This window comes from Somniosus microcephalus, chromosome 1 (genome assembly GCF_052327205.1).
Source record: "Somniosus microcephalus isolate GS21.2 chromosome 1, FLI_Smic_1.0, whole genome shotgun sequence".
Taxonomy (NCBI): Eukaryota; Metazoa; Chordata; class Chondrichthyes; order Squaliformes; family Somniosidae; genus Somniosus; species Somniosus microcephalus.
In genome coordinates, this window is record NC_140987.1 from 83,091,204 (window position 1) to 83,106,853 (window position 15,650).

Below are 15,650 nucleotides of genomic sequence, written 5' to 3' on the forward strand. Positions count from 1 at the left end.
TGTATAGCATTTCATTTGTGGTGGGTGATTGTGAGTACCATTAGGTGTGGGTTTTTATGTGGGACCCTCCAATTTTTAACAAGATAGACTTTATTTTTGCAGTAGATTTCCCATTAAAGATCTAAGTAAAGCGGTTTCATAAAAGTTGGAAGTTCCCACAATTGGCCTGGATCTGTTTGACTCCAATATTAAATACTTCTGTGTTTGGGGCTGAAGTGAGCACTTTTTAGACAGCCCTCTTATCAATCCATCATGGGTCTAAATGTTAACTTCTCTTTGCTGTTCCTTTCCTGCGGATTCATTCTTTATTTTCTGGTGAGTAAGTTTTGTGTGTTTCAAAAGCTACGCCCTTCCTTTCCCTTTTTTCACCAGTGCATGCGTTGGGTTGTATTTCACTTTGCACCTCCTGTCTGTTGTTTGATTGAATAACAAACATTGGAACTAATAATTCAGTGGACCCATGCCATAGTCCTTGGACAGCTATATAAAGCTTATTTATAGGAACAGGGTTAAGCTGAGGGAGAGCCATAAAAAGTGTTATCATGCGCTGACAGGCTACTGCAATTATACAATAACCTGAATAAGGCACTTAAAAAGCTCCTCGCAATAAATATTGTCTACAAGTCACATGATTTCTTTGGTAACTACTGCTATTCACTTATGTCACCATGATTCTTTCTGCCTAAAAACTCATTAAATGAGCAGTTTAAAAAAAATCAAAAGGTTACATATTAAATGGAAGTGATTGGTTTTTAGACAATTGCACAAATCTCAAAGTTAGAATGGAAGCTTCTCTTAGTCTGTCGCTCTGTTTATATAACTTTCTGCTACCTTTTATTTTAGCCACAATTATTGAATGTGAACTAATCTTACTTTCCTTTCATTTTTCTGTAGAAGTGGCACACCGTCTCCAAAAAGGACATCAATGTCCGGCCGACCAGCATCGGCAAGAAGTAACCGAGATCGTTTTACTGGTGAATCTTATACAGTATTAGGTAACACTACACCTTCGTGTATAAAAAAATACAGTATACTGTCTTCTGCCCTTTCCCTCCCCATCCCAAAGCAACTCTCCATACTAAACCTTTCATTTGGTATTTTAATTTTTCCAGAGTATTATATATAACTTTGGCCAATAATAGATTAGAGATTGTCACAAACAGTCAAAACAGGGAGTAGAAGCAGGAACAAGCTTCGAAGAGGGAAGCTACAGGGGCAGTTCATATTTAACTACTTTGTACAGAATGTGGTGAACGTGTGCAGTGGACTAGCCAGGGATGTGGAGGAGGCACGTAGGGTGGAAAATGTTAAAGAACTGGGAAGATATTTGAGGGAGTGGGTGATTAAGCGGTTATTTCATGTTTAGAAGTGACCAGATTGACTACATAGTCTTTCTGGTCCTGTACTTGACTATGCGGGTTTCTGCTCCAAATGCTGTACATGTTTTAAATCTGTAAACTATTCCAATATGATCAATAGCAGTCTTAGTGATTCAAAAAAGTAGATACTGCCAATATTGTGCTTTTTAAGAACAGGTGCAACCATCTTCCACTTGATTCTGAAGAACAAAATATTGATTTCAAAGACACTTGCAACAAAATGTTGTAAATCAAAGTTAAATGTTTAGTTTAGGAATGGGAACTTTGTGAATTTTTTGAAGAAAGGTTTCATTGAGACTGCTTTGAAGTACTAAACAGCTTTTTCTAGGCTGTGATGAGAAGAAGTAATCGTCAGCTAATTTGTAGAATTATTTTGCTCTGATTGATGCCCAGTTTATCTTGTTGGATGTGAATCCGCAAGGTTTTAGTTTATTTCCCTTTTAACTTCTCGAGGACAATGGCAAATGAGGTTGATGTGTTACTCTGAAGCTAGTTTGATTCTGACCGAGGACTGTATAAACCTTTTTGCTTTAGCGATAACTAAGTTTGGAAAAGTTGGGGATATTGGGGACAGGTCTGAAACCAAACTGTTAAACTGGTGGATAAGCCAAAACTTATTTCCAGCTCTGTTGGTAAATCTGAGGCCATTCTGTTCGGCTCCTGTCCCAGGTTAAGCACGAAGGTGCAACCTCACAACCAGTGGTCTTTTATAATGCAGGTACAAGCGGTTATTACATACTTTCAAAAGGCATGGGTGAGCAGGTGAGGTCTCTTCTGTGCTCCCTGCCCACCAGTAAAAGGCCTCAAGATGTTTCATTGTGTGAAAGATGCTATAAAAATGCAAGTTGTTTATAAAAAAAAAAAAAAATGTAAAACTCTTAAGGATCAGCTACGGTTAATTCAGTTATGCTTGTACTTTCTTCACAGGAGACGCAGTCATCGAAAGTGGGCAGCATTATTGGGAAGTGAAGTCTCAAAAAGACTGCAAATCCTATAGTATAGGCGTGTCCTACAGAAATTTAGGAAAGTTTGATCAGCTGGGGAAGACTATTACGTCATGGTGTATTCACATTAACAATTGGCTACAGGCGTCCTTTGCTGCCAAACACAACAACAAAGCCAAAGCCATGGACGCGCAGGTTCCAGACAAAATAGGCATATACTGCGACTATGATGGAGGTAGTTTTCTTGTACATAGACATTATCAAAGCTTTATATCCTATAACAAAACAATATAGACATTTGTAATTTTCCCATCATAACTTTTCCTTCTTTGCTGCCTGCCAGATGGTTATTCTAATAGTTTTGATGTCAACTGAAAAACTTGGTAAGCTCCAAGTCTTGGTCAGCCATAGCTTGTGACAGAAGCATGGAGCAGTAACGAGATAACTGTTTTTCCTTAAATGGTTCTGAGCACTGTCATTATGTTTTGTCTAAATTAATACATCTGACATGCATTTTAGGCTCAATGATAGGGATTCTAGATCCATACTCTATAAATAATCTATTAATTCACTTTATTCTCAAGTGAGGTTTGTGTAAATTAAAACTGTCTAGATTATCAATCTGTAAAACAAGACTAGCGAAGTAGCTCTGTTGAATGAATGTGTCCTTCTAAAATGATATCTGGGTAACTGTTTCTGAATGGTCATGATTCACTTGACCAAGCCTGTGCCTACATCTTGTGATCAGTTTGACTTTGGTCAGTATATTTTGGGGCTTACCAGTCAAAGAAAGGTATGCAATTTAACATGGACTTGGATGGTTTGCTGGGTTCGAATCGATAATATACGCTACCCTTCAAATAGCTTCTGAACTCACCCGCACTCCACACCTGACACTGAACCTGGACATCAGTTTGTCGATGCTCCAAGCTGACTCCACCCTATGTACGTCAACTTTATCCCACCACAGGACCTCTGACTTTGACTTTAACTTTGGACTCCCTTTCTCTTCTCTGTTAATTACCAAGACATATCTAACCTAATCTTGCTATGTAATCATGCCTACGTAACTTGAGCTTCCATGTCCATTCGCATGTGCGTTTTGGCTGCCGCTCCGGACCCGAGCCTATCGCTTCTATTTCCCTTTTTAAAAATCTTTTTCTTTTGCGCCTCCTAAGGCCCCTCTCTCCTGTCATCATGCCTCCTATAATTTCTCCCCACTCTGGTACCTCCCAAATCCTTACCGCAACCCTTCACCACTTTCAATTTTCCTACTCTCCTGCCGCCATCCCAGGCTTGACTCCCTCTTGTATTAGGCTACAGCTTTCCTCTGTGCATCACTTGGCATCCTCGAAAGGCTCATTGAGGAACTCGTCGCTGCCTCATTATGAGCAGCAACCCCACTGCCCCATCCTACTCTCTCTCTGACCTTCCCACCCAGCACGCCTGCTGGGGGCTAATCTTGCCAACCTCCTTCCTGTTCCACTTGCCCCTCCCAGTGCTGACCCTGTGGACTCTGCTGGAGGATCAGCTGTCGCCACACCTCTCCATATCTCCCTCCAGAATGTCTGTTCACTTGTGAACAAAGCCCTTGCCATCCATGATCTTACTGTGGATGATTGCATTGACATCATGGCCTTGACTGAAACTTGGCTGCTGATGGGTGATGACCAATGTTCCTTGTAAGCTGCACTTTTTTCTACGCGGCCTGTTTCTTTTACTGTGTGGTCCCTATAAATTTCTGTGCCTGCGCGGTACTTACAGTGGAAAAGCCGATAAATGGCCTGCGGGGGGCCGTTCCCCATTACTGTGCGGCCGCACAGCTTAGAGGGAACATTGGTGATGACACCTTCCCCGTTACTGAAGCCTCCCCGCTTACCTATACCTTCCGCCACCTGCTCTACCCAGACCACCGCGGTGTGGCCCTAATCACACCTTAGTTTGTCCCCCTACTCCTGGCACCTTCGCCTCCTTTGAGCATCTTGCCTTGTTTCACCCCTTTCGCCTCCTTTAAAATCCTCGTTCTTTACTGCCCACCCAAGTACAACGGCAAGTTTCTCACTGAGATAGCTTCACTGATTTCCTCCCTCAGCCTCTGCATTGAGCAACTTCTCATCCTTGGTGATTTCCACCTCCATCTCAAACTTAGCATGTCCTTTTTCCTCTGAGTGCACTGCCCTCTTACCCTCCCATATCTCCCCTTCCATATAAACTCGTCTACCCATATTCACGCCCATCCGTTGGACCTTACCATCTCCCGTGGCCTCTCTATTCCCATGATGTCAATCACAGATAAGGTCATCTTTGATCATTTCCTTGTATAAAGTCACTTACAATGGCACTTTCAAATTCCCAACTATCTAGCTGTTGGTCCTCCATTTGCTACAACATTTCTGCAGCTACCGATCTGCTCAATCACACCCTCCCCTCCACCTTTGGTGCCCTTATTCCCATTAAAACCATGACTCTCTCATCCTAGTCTTTCCCCCTGGTACGGCCCCCATCTCCGCACTCTGAAGTCCAAGGGACTCGGACAGAATGTTTATGTTAGACAACTGGTTTAACCATTCACCGCCAGATCTGGCTGGACCACATAAACCAAAGTCGAGTCCTGCTCTTGTCTGTCAAAACTGCTCACAATTCCAGGATCATCCTGGAATGCAAAGACAATCCCCGGCTTCTTTTCTCTACTGCAAACTATCTTCTTAAACTCCTCTCCCCTGTCTCCTCCACCCTCACCTCCCAACAAGTGCGAGGTGCTCATTATCACTAAGATTGAGACCATCCGATCAGCTGCCTCTACCGCCTCCCTCCCTTCCCCATGCCCACCGGGCCAAACTTCCTCTAAGGCGTCCCCCTGCCCTAGCCCTGAACTCGCATCTTTCTCTAGTTTCTTTCCTATCTCCCCTCATGCTCCGAGCTCATCTTATCCATGAGACCCACCTCCTACTCCCTCGACCCTATTCCCACTAAAGTGCTGACCACCCAACTTCCCTTCTTGGCTCCCATGTTAGCTGATATTGTTCTCTCTCCTCAGGTACTGTTCCCCCTCTCCTTCAAATCTGCCTTTATCACCCCTCTCTTCCAAAAAAAAAAAAAACCCTTAACCCCCTCTGTCCTTGCAAACTACTGTCCCATCTCCAACCTCCCTTTCCTCTCCGAAGTCCATGCCCATCTTTCCCGGAACTCCATGTTTGATTCCCTCTACCACAGTACCGAAATGGCTCTTATCAAAGTCACAAATTACATCCTATGTTACTGTGACAAAGGTAAACTATCCTTGTCCTTCTCAACCTGTTTGCAGCCTTTGACACGGTTGACCACAACATCCTCCTCAACGCCACTCCAACGTTGTCCAGCTGGGTGGGACTGCACTCGTCTGGTTCCATTCTTATCTATCCAGTCGTAGACAGAGAATCACCTGCAATGGCTTCTCTTCCTGCTCCCGCACTGTTACCCCTGATGTCCCCCAAGGATCTTTCCTTGGCCCCCTCCTATTTCTCATGTACACGCTGCCCCTCGGCGACATCATCTGAAAATGTCAGTTTCCATATGTACGCTGACGACACTCAGCTCTACCTCACCACCACTTCTCTCAATCCCTCCACTGTCTCTAAATTGTCAGACTGCTTGTCTGACATCCAGTACTGGATGAGCAGAAATTTCCTCCAATTAAATATTGGGAAGACTGAAGCCATTGTCTTCGGTCCCTATCGCAAGCTCAGTTCTCCAGCCACCAACTCCATCCCTCTCCCTGGCAACGGCCTAAGGCTGAACCAGACTGTTCACAACCTTGGTGTCATATTTGACCCTGAGATGAGCTTCCGACCGCATATCTGTGCCATCGCTAAGACCGCCTATTTTCACGCCCATAACACCAGCCAACTCCGCTCCTGTCTCAGCTCATCTGCTGCTGAAGCCCTCACCATGCCTTTGTTACCTCGAGATTTGACTAGTCCAGTGCACTCCTCGCCAGCCTCCCACATTCTACCCTCTGTAAACTTGAGGTTATCCAAAACTCTGCCCGTGTCCTAACTCGTGCCAAATCCTATTCAGTCATCACCCCTGTGTTCACTGATCTACATTGGCACCTGGTTAAGCAATGCCTCAATTTTAAAATTCTCCTCATATTTTGACAATCCCTCCATGGTCTTGCCCCTCCCTATTCTAACACTACAACCCTCCGAGATACCTGCGCTCCTCTAATTCTGGCCTCTTGAGCATCCCTGATTTTAATCGCTCCACCATAGCCAGCAGTGCCTACAGCTGCCAAGACCCTAAGCTGTGGAATTCCCTCCCTATACCTCTCCTCTGCTTCTCTACCTTTCTTTGCTCCTTAAAACCTACCTCTTTGACCAAACTTTTGGTCATCTGTCCTAATATCTCCATATGTGGCTCGGTGTCAATTTTGTTTGATAATGCTTGACAGTGACGCGCCTTAGATCGTTTTACTATGTTAAAGGTGCTATATAAATACTTGTTGCTGTCCTCATCGTCGGACATCCAGTATTGGATGAGCAGAAATTTCTTCCAATTAAATATTGGGAAGTCCGAAGCCATTGTCTTTGGTCCCCACCACAAACTCCCTTCCCTATCCACCAACTCCATCATTCTCTCTGGCAACTGTCTGAGGCTAGACCAGACTGTTCGTAATCTTGACATCCTAATTTAGCCTGAGCTGAGTTTCTGACCCCATATCCTCTCCATCAGCAAGATCGACTACTTCCGATAGCAAAATACTGCAGATGCTGGAAATCCGAAATAACAACAGAACCCTGCCTCCACTCATCTGCTGCTGAAACTGTCATCCATGCCTTTGTTGCCTCTAAACTCGACTGTTCCAGTGCGCTCCTGGCCCGCTCCCACCTTGCACCCTCCATTAAACTTGAGCTCATCCAAATGCTGTTGCCCATATCGTAACTTGCACCAAGTCCTGTTCGCCCATCACCCCTGTGCTTGCTGACCTCCATTGGCTCCTGGTTAAGCAACAACTCAATTTGAAAATTCTCATCCTTGTTTTCAAATCCCTCCATTGCCTTGCCCGTCCCTATCTCTGTAATCTATAGAGAACCTATATATGTAATCCAGCCCTATAATCAATGTTTCCTTTAAGCTGCGCAGCCACGCAGCTCTCTGAAGATCCCGCGGACAACTTTTAAATAGAAAAACCGCGCATGAGCAGTATTTTGAATGGGCCACACAGCCCGTTAAAGGGGCTGTGCGGACCCAAAAATAATTACAGGGAACATTCCCTACAGCCCTCCGACATCTGCACTCCTCCAATTGTGGCCTCTTGAGCATCCCCGATTTTAATCGCTCCACTGTTGCTGGCCGTGCCTTCAGCTGCCTAGGCTCCAAGCCCTGGAATTCTCGGCCTCTTTATGCTGCTTTATGACACCAAATGGGAGGTGTAGGAAGAATGCGACAAAATGCAGAAAGACATTAATAAACTTGTAGAATGGGCATGTAATTTACAAATGAATTTCAATATAAATAAATGAGCTGGAGCATTTTGGTAGGAAAAATAAGGAGGTCACATACTGCTTGGATAATAGAGTCTGAATGGGGTAGAGGAGCAAAGGAATGTAGGGGTACAGATACACAAATCACTAAGAGTACCGACGCAGGTTAATAAGGCCATAAAAAAGCAAACCAAGCACTGGGGTTCATTTCTACAGATATAGAATTGAAAAGCAGTGAAGTTGGAATACTGTGCACAGTTCTGGTCTCCATATTATAAAAAGGATATAGCGGCATTGGTGATGGTGCAAAAAAGATTCACAAGAATGATACCAGAACTAAGAAAAGAAAAAAAAGAAAAACTTACATTTATATAGCACCTCACGACCACCGGACGTCTCAAAGCGCTTTACAGCCAATGAAGTACTTTTTTTGGAGTGTAGTCACTGTTGTAATGTGGGATATACTTCTCGGGAAAGGCCAACTAGGCTTGGAGCTCTTTTCTCTAGAATAGAGAAGGCTGAGGGGTGACCTGATAAAGGTCTTTAAGATTCTGAAAGGATGGAGAGAAAATGTTTCCACTTGGTAGTGGATCCAAAATGAGACATCATAAACGTTCAGAACAGATCTAGCAGCTTCAAACTGGGCATGCATGAGGTGCTGTGGGCCATCAGCAGCAGCAGAATTGTATTCCACCACAATCTGTAACCTCATGGCCAGGCATATCTCTCTCTACCATTACCATCAAGCTAGGGGACCAACCCTGGTTCAATGAGGAGTGCAGAAGAGCATGCCAGGAGCAGTACCTGGCGTAACTAAAAATGAGGTACCAACGTGGGGAAGCTGCAAAATAGGACTACATGCATGCTATAGATAGAGCTAAGCGATTCCACAACCAACAGACCAGATCAAAATTCTGCAGTCCTGCAACATCCAATCATGAATGGTGGTGGACAATTAAACAAATAATGGGAGGAGGAGGCTCCATAAATATCCCCATCCTGCATGAGGGCAGAACCCAGCATGCATATGCAAAAAACAAGGCTGAAGCATTTGCAACCATCTTCAGCCAGAAGTGCCAAGTGGGTGCTCCATCTTGATCTCTTCCTGAGGTCCCCACCATCACAGAAGCCAGTCTTCAGCCAATTCAAATCACTCCAGGTGATATCAAGAAAGGGCTGAGCGCATTGGATACAGCAAAGACCATGGGCCCTGACAACATCCCGGCAGCCGTGCTGAAGACTTGTGCTCCAGAACTAGCCGCGCCTCTAGGTAAGCTGTTCCAATCCATCTACAACACTGGCATCTATCCGACAATGTGGAAAACTGCCCAGGTATGTCCCGTCCACAAGACAGGACAAATCCAATCTGGCCAATTACTGTCCCATCAGTCTGCTCTAAATCATCAGCAAAGTGATGGAAGGTGTCGTTGACAGTGCTGTCAAGCAGCACTTACTCACCGTTGCTCAGTTTGGGTTCCGTCAAGACCATTCCTCTCCAGACCTCATTACAGCCTTGGTCCGAACATGGACAAAAGAGCTGAATTCCAGAGGCGAGAGTGACTGTCCTTGACATCAAGGCAGCATTTGACGGAGTGTGGCCTCAAGGAGCCCTAGTAAAACTGAAGTCAAGAGGAATTGAGGAAAACTCTCCTGGCTTGGAATCATACCAAGCACAAAAGGAGATGGTTGTGGTTGTTGGAGGTCAATCATCTCGGCCCCATTGCTGCACGATTTCCTAAGGGCAGTGTCCTAGACCTAACCATCTTCAGTTGCTTCATCAATGACCTTCCCTCCATCATAAGGTCAGAAGTGGTGATGTTCACTGATGACTGCACAGTGTTCAATTCCATTTGCAACTCATGAGATAATGAAACAGTCCAAGCCCACATGCAGCAAGACCTGGATGACATTCAAGCTTGAGCTGATAAGTGGCAAGTAACATTCACGCCACACAAGTGCCAGGCATTAACTATCTCCAACAAGCGAGAGTCTAACCACTGCCCCTCGACATTCAACGGCATTACCATCACCGAAACCCCTAACGTCAACACCCTGGGGGTCACCATTGACCAGAAACTTAACTGGACCAGCCACACACATACTGTAGCTACAAGAGCAGGTGTATTCTGCTGCGAGTGACTCGCCTCCTGACTCCAAAGCCTTTCTACCATCTAGGCACAAGTCAGGAGTGTGATGGAATACTCTCCACTTGCCTGGATGAGTGCAGCTCCAACAACACTCAAGAAGGTCGACACCATCCAAGGCAAAGCATCCCACTTGATTGGCACCCCATCCACCACCTTAAACATTCACTCCCTCCACCACCGGTGTACCGTGGCTGCAGTGTGTACCATCTACAAGATGCACTGCAGCAACTCACCAAGGCTTCTTCGGCAGCACCTCCCAAACCTACAACCTCTACCACCTAGAAGGACAAGGGCAGCAGGCGCATGGGAACACCACCACCTCCAAGTTCCCCTCCAAGTCACACGCCATCCTGACTTGGAAATATATTGCTGTTCCTTCATTGTCACTGGGTCAAAATCCTGGAACTCTCTCCATAACGGCACTGTGGGAGTACCTTCACTGCACGGACTGCAGCAGTTCAAGGCGGCGGCTCACCACCACCTTCTCGAGGACAATTAGGGATGGGCAATAAATGCTGGCCTTGCCAGTGACACCCACATCCCAGGAACGAATTTTTTAAAAAGTCACTAATAAATCCAATAGAAAAGTCAGGAGAAACTTCTTTACCCAAAGAGTGGTAAGAATGTGGAACATGTTACCAAAAGGAGTAATTGAGGTAAATAGCATAGATGCATTTAAGGGAAACTAGTTAAGCACATGGGGAGAAAAGAATAGAAGGATATGCTGATAGGGTTAGATAAAGAGGGATGGGAGGAGGCTCATGTGGACCAGTTGGGCCGAATGGCCTGTTCTGTGCAGTAGACTCGGTGTAACTCCTTTGAGACCCTTCTTAAAACCTATCTCTTTGACTAAGCTTTTGGTCACCTGTACTAATATCTTTGTGCCTCAGTGTCAAATTTTGTTTGATAATCGCTTTACTACGACATTTTACTACATTAAAGGCGCTATATAAATGCAAGTTGTTGTATATGCATAGACTAATTGTAGAACTTTTCCTATATTTGAGTTTTTGATTATCTGATATATTTTAAAAGGACCTTATGCTTGACTCTTAAGATATAAAAATGGAAATGCTCACTTGTAAATTTGCATTTCACTTTTTTTAGGTCACATTTCCTTTTATAATGCTGATACAAAGCAGTTATTACATACTTTCAAGACAAAGTTTACTCAACCACTAATTCCAGCCTTTATGGTAAGTGAGTAATACGCACTGTGCTCTAGGACAACTTCGGTAAGGGTTTGTAAACAAACTATTGTAGCTCTGAGAATCTGATATCTAATGACAGGCCAGTTCTAATTGCACTTGGCCATTTATACAAATAAATAAAGGAAAGTTACTAAAACTAGTCCATGAAAATAAGACTGCTTTTAATCTTAAAATACAAAAAAAACTAAAACAGACTGTAGGATGGAGGCAAGTCAGATGTAGTATATTCACTTAATGCACATTTGTTGAAAGCTTGTCATGAGGTATGTGGTACAAAAATATTTAAATAATTTTACAAATAAACTGACAGCTTTTTGCTCTTGTAAGTTAAGCTATTTGTCTAATGAAAACTTCTCCTGTAAGTTCTTTGAGCTTTTATAATGAGCTGCATTTGTATGGATCAAATGTGTGCAGATTTTAGGAAATGTTCCATTATTTTGATTGACTTTCCCCTCCCTTGCAGGTCTGGTGTGGTGGCCTAAACTTGTACACGGGACTCCAAGTACCAAGTGCTATAAAATCCTTCCAGAAGGGTGATGGCGGATTGGGCGGCTCTGCAAACAGTTTAATTGGTCTTGCTCAATAATTGTTTGTGTAAGACTAGCCTACTTAGAGTGATGTGATTTTAATTCCTCGCTGATTGGAAATCTGTGTCGTATAAGGAATGGAAACATGGATACGATGGACCAATCCCACTCTTTGGTTTTCCTTTCGGACCCAGTTACGGCAAACACTTTCAGCGTGTAATATACAAGCAAAGTGCTGTATTGTAACTCAGGGTTACATCTATAGTCAGCCATGTCTTGTTGATCTGTGTTCATGAACTTCAAAAACATACATTTATGTGTAGTGTAAATGCACTACTTCAGGGTTTTATCCTCCGTGTGCATTCTGTACCCATGCCATTATTCCTTTAGCTAGAAGCAACATGTAAAATTCACAAAAGGATCTAAGTGAATTCTGTGGCTTGGACTACAGAACTGACCTTCTAGAAGTAAGGTGGAGGATACATGATTCCTTCTATAGGGTGGCATAGTTCAGCTGGAATGCCAGGGAATTAATGAAGCCTATTGGATTGGAATGTTTGGTAATGGAGTTGAAGGCCATGATTGCAGCAGTATGAAGATAACACCAAAGCATGATGTTTAAATCTCCCTTTTAATATGTACATGATGTTGTAAAGCTGCCTTATTTAATGTAACATAATAAGGTGTATACTAAGGGAATACAGAACTACAGCAAAATGAGTAGTCATTATAGGAGTAACTGTTAGCGCTTCCATTATTTAAGCTAAGGGAATATGTTAAATACTACTCTGCTCAGTAGTGGTGCTCCATTACAGTTAGCACAGTGCATATGTTCAGCACCACAACAGTAAAATTTCCAGGCACACTGGATTTAGAGTTGGACTTTGCCACTATAACAACTAATGTAATTCCTTAGTGTGCTTCACAAGCCACCTTAATTAGTACTGAGAATTGGTGACCCTTTAAAAGTGTCTGACAGTAAATTTGAAGTTCATAATGTGCATATCTCTTGTATTAGAATGTACTGAAGCTGTTGGTAAAGATGGAATGACACAATTGACCTTCCTGGGCTTAAAATAAAATTAACTGTAGTCCTCTCCGCCATGCACAGAGAGTGACCGCTCTCGTTCTAATATTAGTGCCTATGAAGTCCTGGTTTGCATTTGGTTTCCTCCAAGGTCATGTCAGCAACATGAGTATCCTGTAAAAAGTCTTTACTGACCTCATCTTGGTCTAATGAATAAATTTGGGAGCTTTTAATCTTGCTGCCCATTTGTTCAATGTATAAGTTGAGACCTAAACTACCCAAATAGCTTGCTTCATATCACGTGACTGTCTTTACTCCAAAATTTAAAGGCTGCTTTTATATGTTGTGACTGAATTTAACCATAATCGTAAATTCAAGCCAGGGATCTGATTTTTCAGGCAGTATTGTAATGATATTGTCAGTACGGTTTCTGCAGACAACTTTATTTTCTAATACCTTAAACTCCACTTTTTAAACCATTCCCAGACTACATTGTATTTAAGGACTCCTTGACATTACCCCAAATCCAGTCTGTCAAACCTCCTCATTGAGTTTCTGATCTCGGGAACTCGTGACCTAAATCTACATTCTAACCCATCGTTCCCATGCTATGTCAAGCCAGAAAAACCGAGGGGCCTTGGTTGTCCTGCTGGAACTGGTGAGTTTGAAAACATGAATATATTTAGGGGCAAAGTGTGACTGGTGATAAACGGTTTGTCACACCACATCTCTGTAATCTTGTACTTTTAATCAAATAACCTGCTAATCAATATGTGAAAGTGAATATAATTTCAATAGTAGTACGCACTTTAGGACTGTCGAGTTTTCCTTTCCATTCCAGTTTCCTGCTCTCTACTAACGTCTAGGTATTATTAGTATTGATTTGTTTACTAATAAACCTATATTGGTATGTTTTGTAATGGTTCTAATGGTCAAGATTTGTTTTTACTAGATTACCTAGAATAACTTTAACTAGTGAATACCATTCAAGTTAATAATGGGGGAGAGATATTGGAGGAATCATTCATTAGAGCTATAGGCTGGGCAAATGGTTGCATATTCAATGGTACTAGAAGGTGAATAGCTCCGCACTGAAACAAGTATTCACTAGATAGAGTCTGTGTGCTGCACTTCGAGTTAATATGAACAAGGTGCTTTCAGTCAGTACTGTGACTTCAGACTTGCTTTCTATCTATGAGCCATAGGATATCAAACTGAGGACTTACAAACTGTCAAAATGAACCTGCAACATCCTTGAACCACAATACAGCAATTTTTTATGGATGTTTAAAAGGAGGACGCTCCATAAATGTCTTGTACTCAATTCATTGTCTTTAATTGTATTTCACCTGTCTTGTTATTAAACAGTACAAAATATTAATTATAAGTAATCCTGTAGGGTGGATTAAAGGAGTTTACAGGTACAGGATTTGACTACCTTTGATTAGCAAGTGCTTATCTTTTCTGTGTAAACTACTGTCAGATACTGAGATCTACCACAGCCTACTTATTTGTAGATTGAACTACAGGTTTCATTATATTGTTTAATATCTTTGCATTTATTGTGCATGGTTTCATTGTGACGTATATCCCTTGTATAACAATATGCTAATGCTCTCCAGTATATTATCATCTAGGACCTGAGCAATAGTCATTGTTCTAGTGCAACTAAACATGATTTTATTTCCTGTGTAGAATAAATGGAACTTATCATCATAGGCATACAATTCATAATCATCTTGTCAAACTTTTATGCCTCAAATATTAAGTGAACTCTCATCTTACTCCAGTAACATTGAATAAATGAAATGCCTGTAATGTGGATAATGCATTCGGCTTTACAAAAAGGAGATACCATAGCAGAAATTTGACCTCTTGGAATTTCTGCATTGGAAGATGCTGACCAAGGAATTGCTCATCTCAGCTAGATGTTTACTTGTTGTAATTACAGTATGACTTGTGTAAGATAGTTAGAGGGAGAAGTGTATACTGTCTTAAAAGTAAATGTTAAGTTTGCTGCAACAATATCGTTGCATGTTTTGAACTATGTGCTAAGTAGCTTTGCATTATTTCTCTGCACTGGGAAAGGGCTTATGGTTGTGTCTGTTCTCTGCAGTAAATCCTTGGTACAAGCACCTATTCATGGCTAAAGTGAGCTCTGTAACACTACGCAAGTGAGCCATAATTATGTAGACTGCTACAAAGCAGTTACAGCATAAACGAGCAACACAGATGTCCTATTGAGAATGCACTGCAAAAACAAAGCACACCCCATTTTCTCTGTCCCACATTTTCCCTAGCCCGCTCCCCACCAGACCATAGTCAAACAATGCAGAGTTACAAGCACATGGTTTATTTCTTGCTGAGTAAACTATTGACTTTTGCTCTTGTTTTAAATAAGAGGCTTTCCCTTTGTAATATGATGCTTGGTTGTATTTGTTGCTAAGCAGAATATTCACTAACCCCCAAGTCTAAACTACTGAGAAGAGAAAGCCTGTGCTACAGATCTTTGCTATGCAGTTTCAACAGTAGTTGAACTTACTCAGGGTTAGAGAAATTACCAAATATACAGCAAAAAAAACCTGATCATGCCATCTACACAATAAAACCTGCTTTGAAAACATTTGTCTTTAACAATTGTATACATTTACTTATTTATAATTTAATCAAATTGGTGATGATAAAGGAGACCATATACTTTTAAGGGTAATAGCCAGGCACTCGAGGTCCAGTTATAAACATTCTCAGGGGAACAACGCTAGTTACAAATCTTCTGTTTAATTCTATTTGTCAATTTTAGAAGAATGGGCACACTGGAATGATCAGGTGAGGGGGTCCCATTGCATGCTTAATAACATTACTTTTAGCAAGATTGGGCACATTAAGTGTAGGTATTTATAGGTTGTAGTCCAGTCCTCTAATAGACTAATAAAAGGCTTCTACTTAAAGGGAG

At 42.4% G+C, this 15,650-nt stretch overlaps 1 protein-coding gene across 12 annotated transcripts in view; it reads left to right on the plus strand.

Moving 5' to 3' along the window:
- LOC147124203 (FSD1-like protein) overlaps positions 1-15,318 on the plus strand; it is a 93,568-nt gene extending 78,250 nt beyond the window's left edge. For 7 of the 12 annotated variants that reach the window (XM_085983798.1, XM_085983818.1, XM_085983825.1 and 4 more), the window contains 4 exons: positions 895-995; positions 2,307-2,558; positions 11,040-11,128; positions 11,607-15,318. In XM_085983798.1, coding sequence (XP_085839924.1) covers positions 895-995; positions 2,307-2,558; positions 11,040-11,128; positions 11,607-11,729 — 565 coding nt within the window. In that variant the 3' untranslated portion in view covers positions 11,730-15,318. The remainder of the gene's footprint in view (positions 1-894; positions 996-2,306; positions 2,559-11,039; positions 11,129-11,606) is intronic. The other 5 variants (XM_085983832.1, XM_085983777.1, XM_085983793.1 and 2 more) reach the window with 2 other exon arrangements.
- The last annotated feature ends 332 nt before the right edge of the window (positions 15,319-15,650 follow it).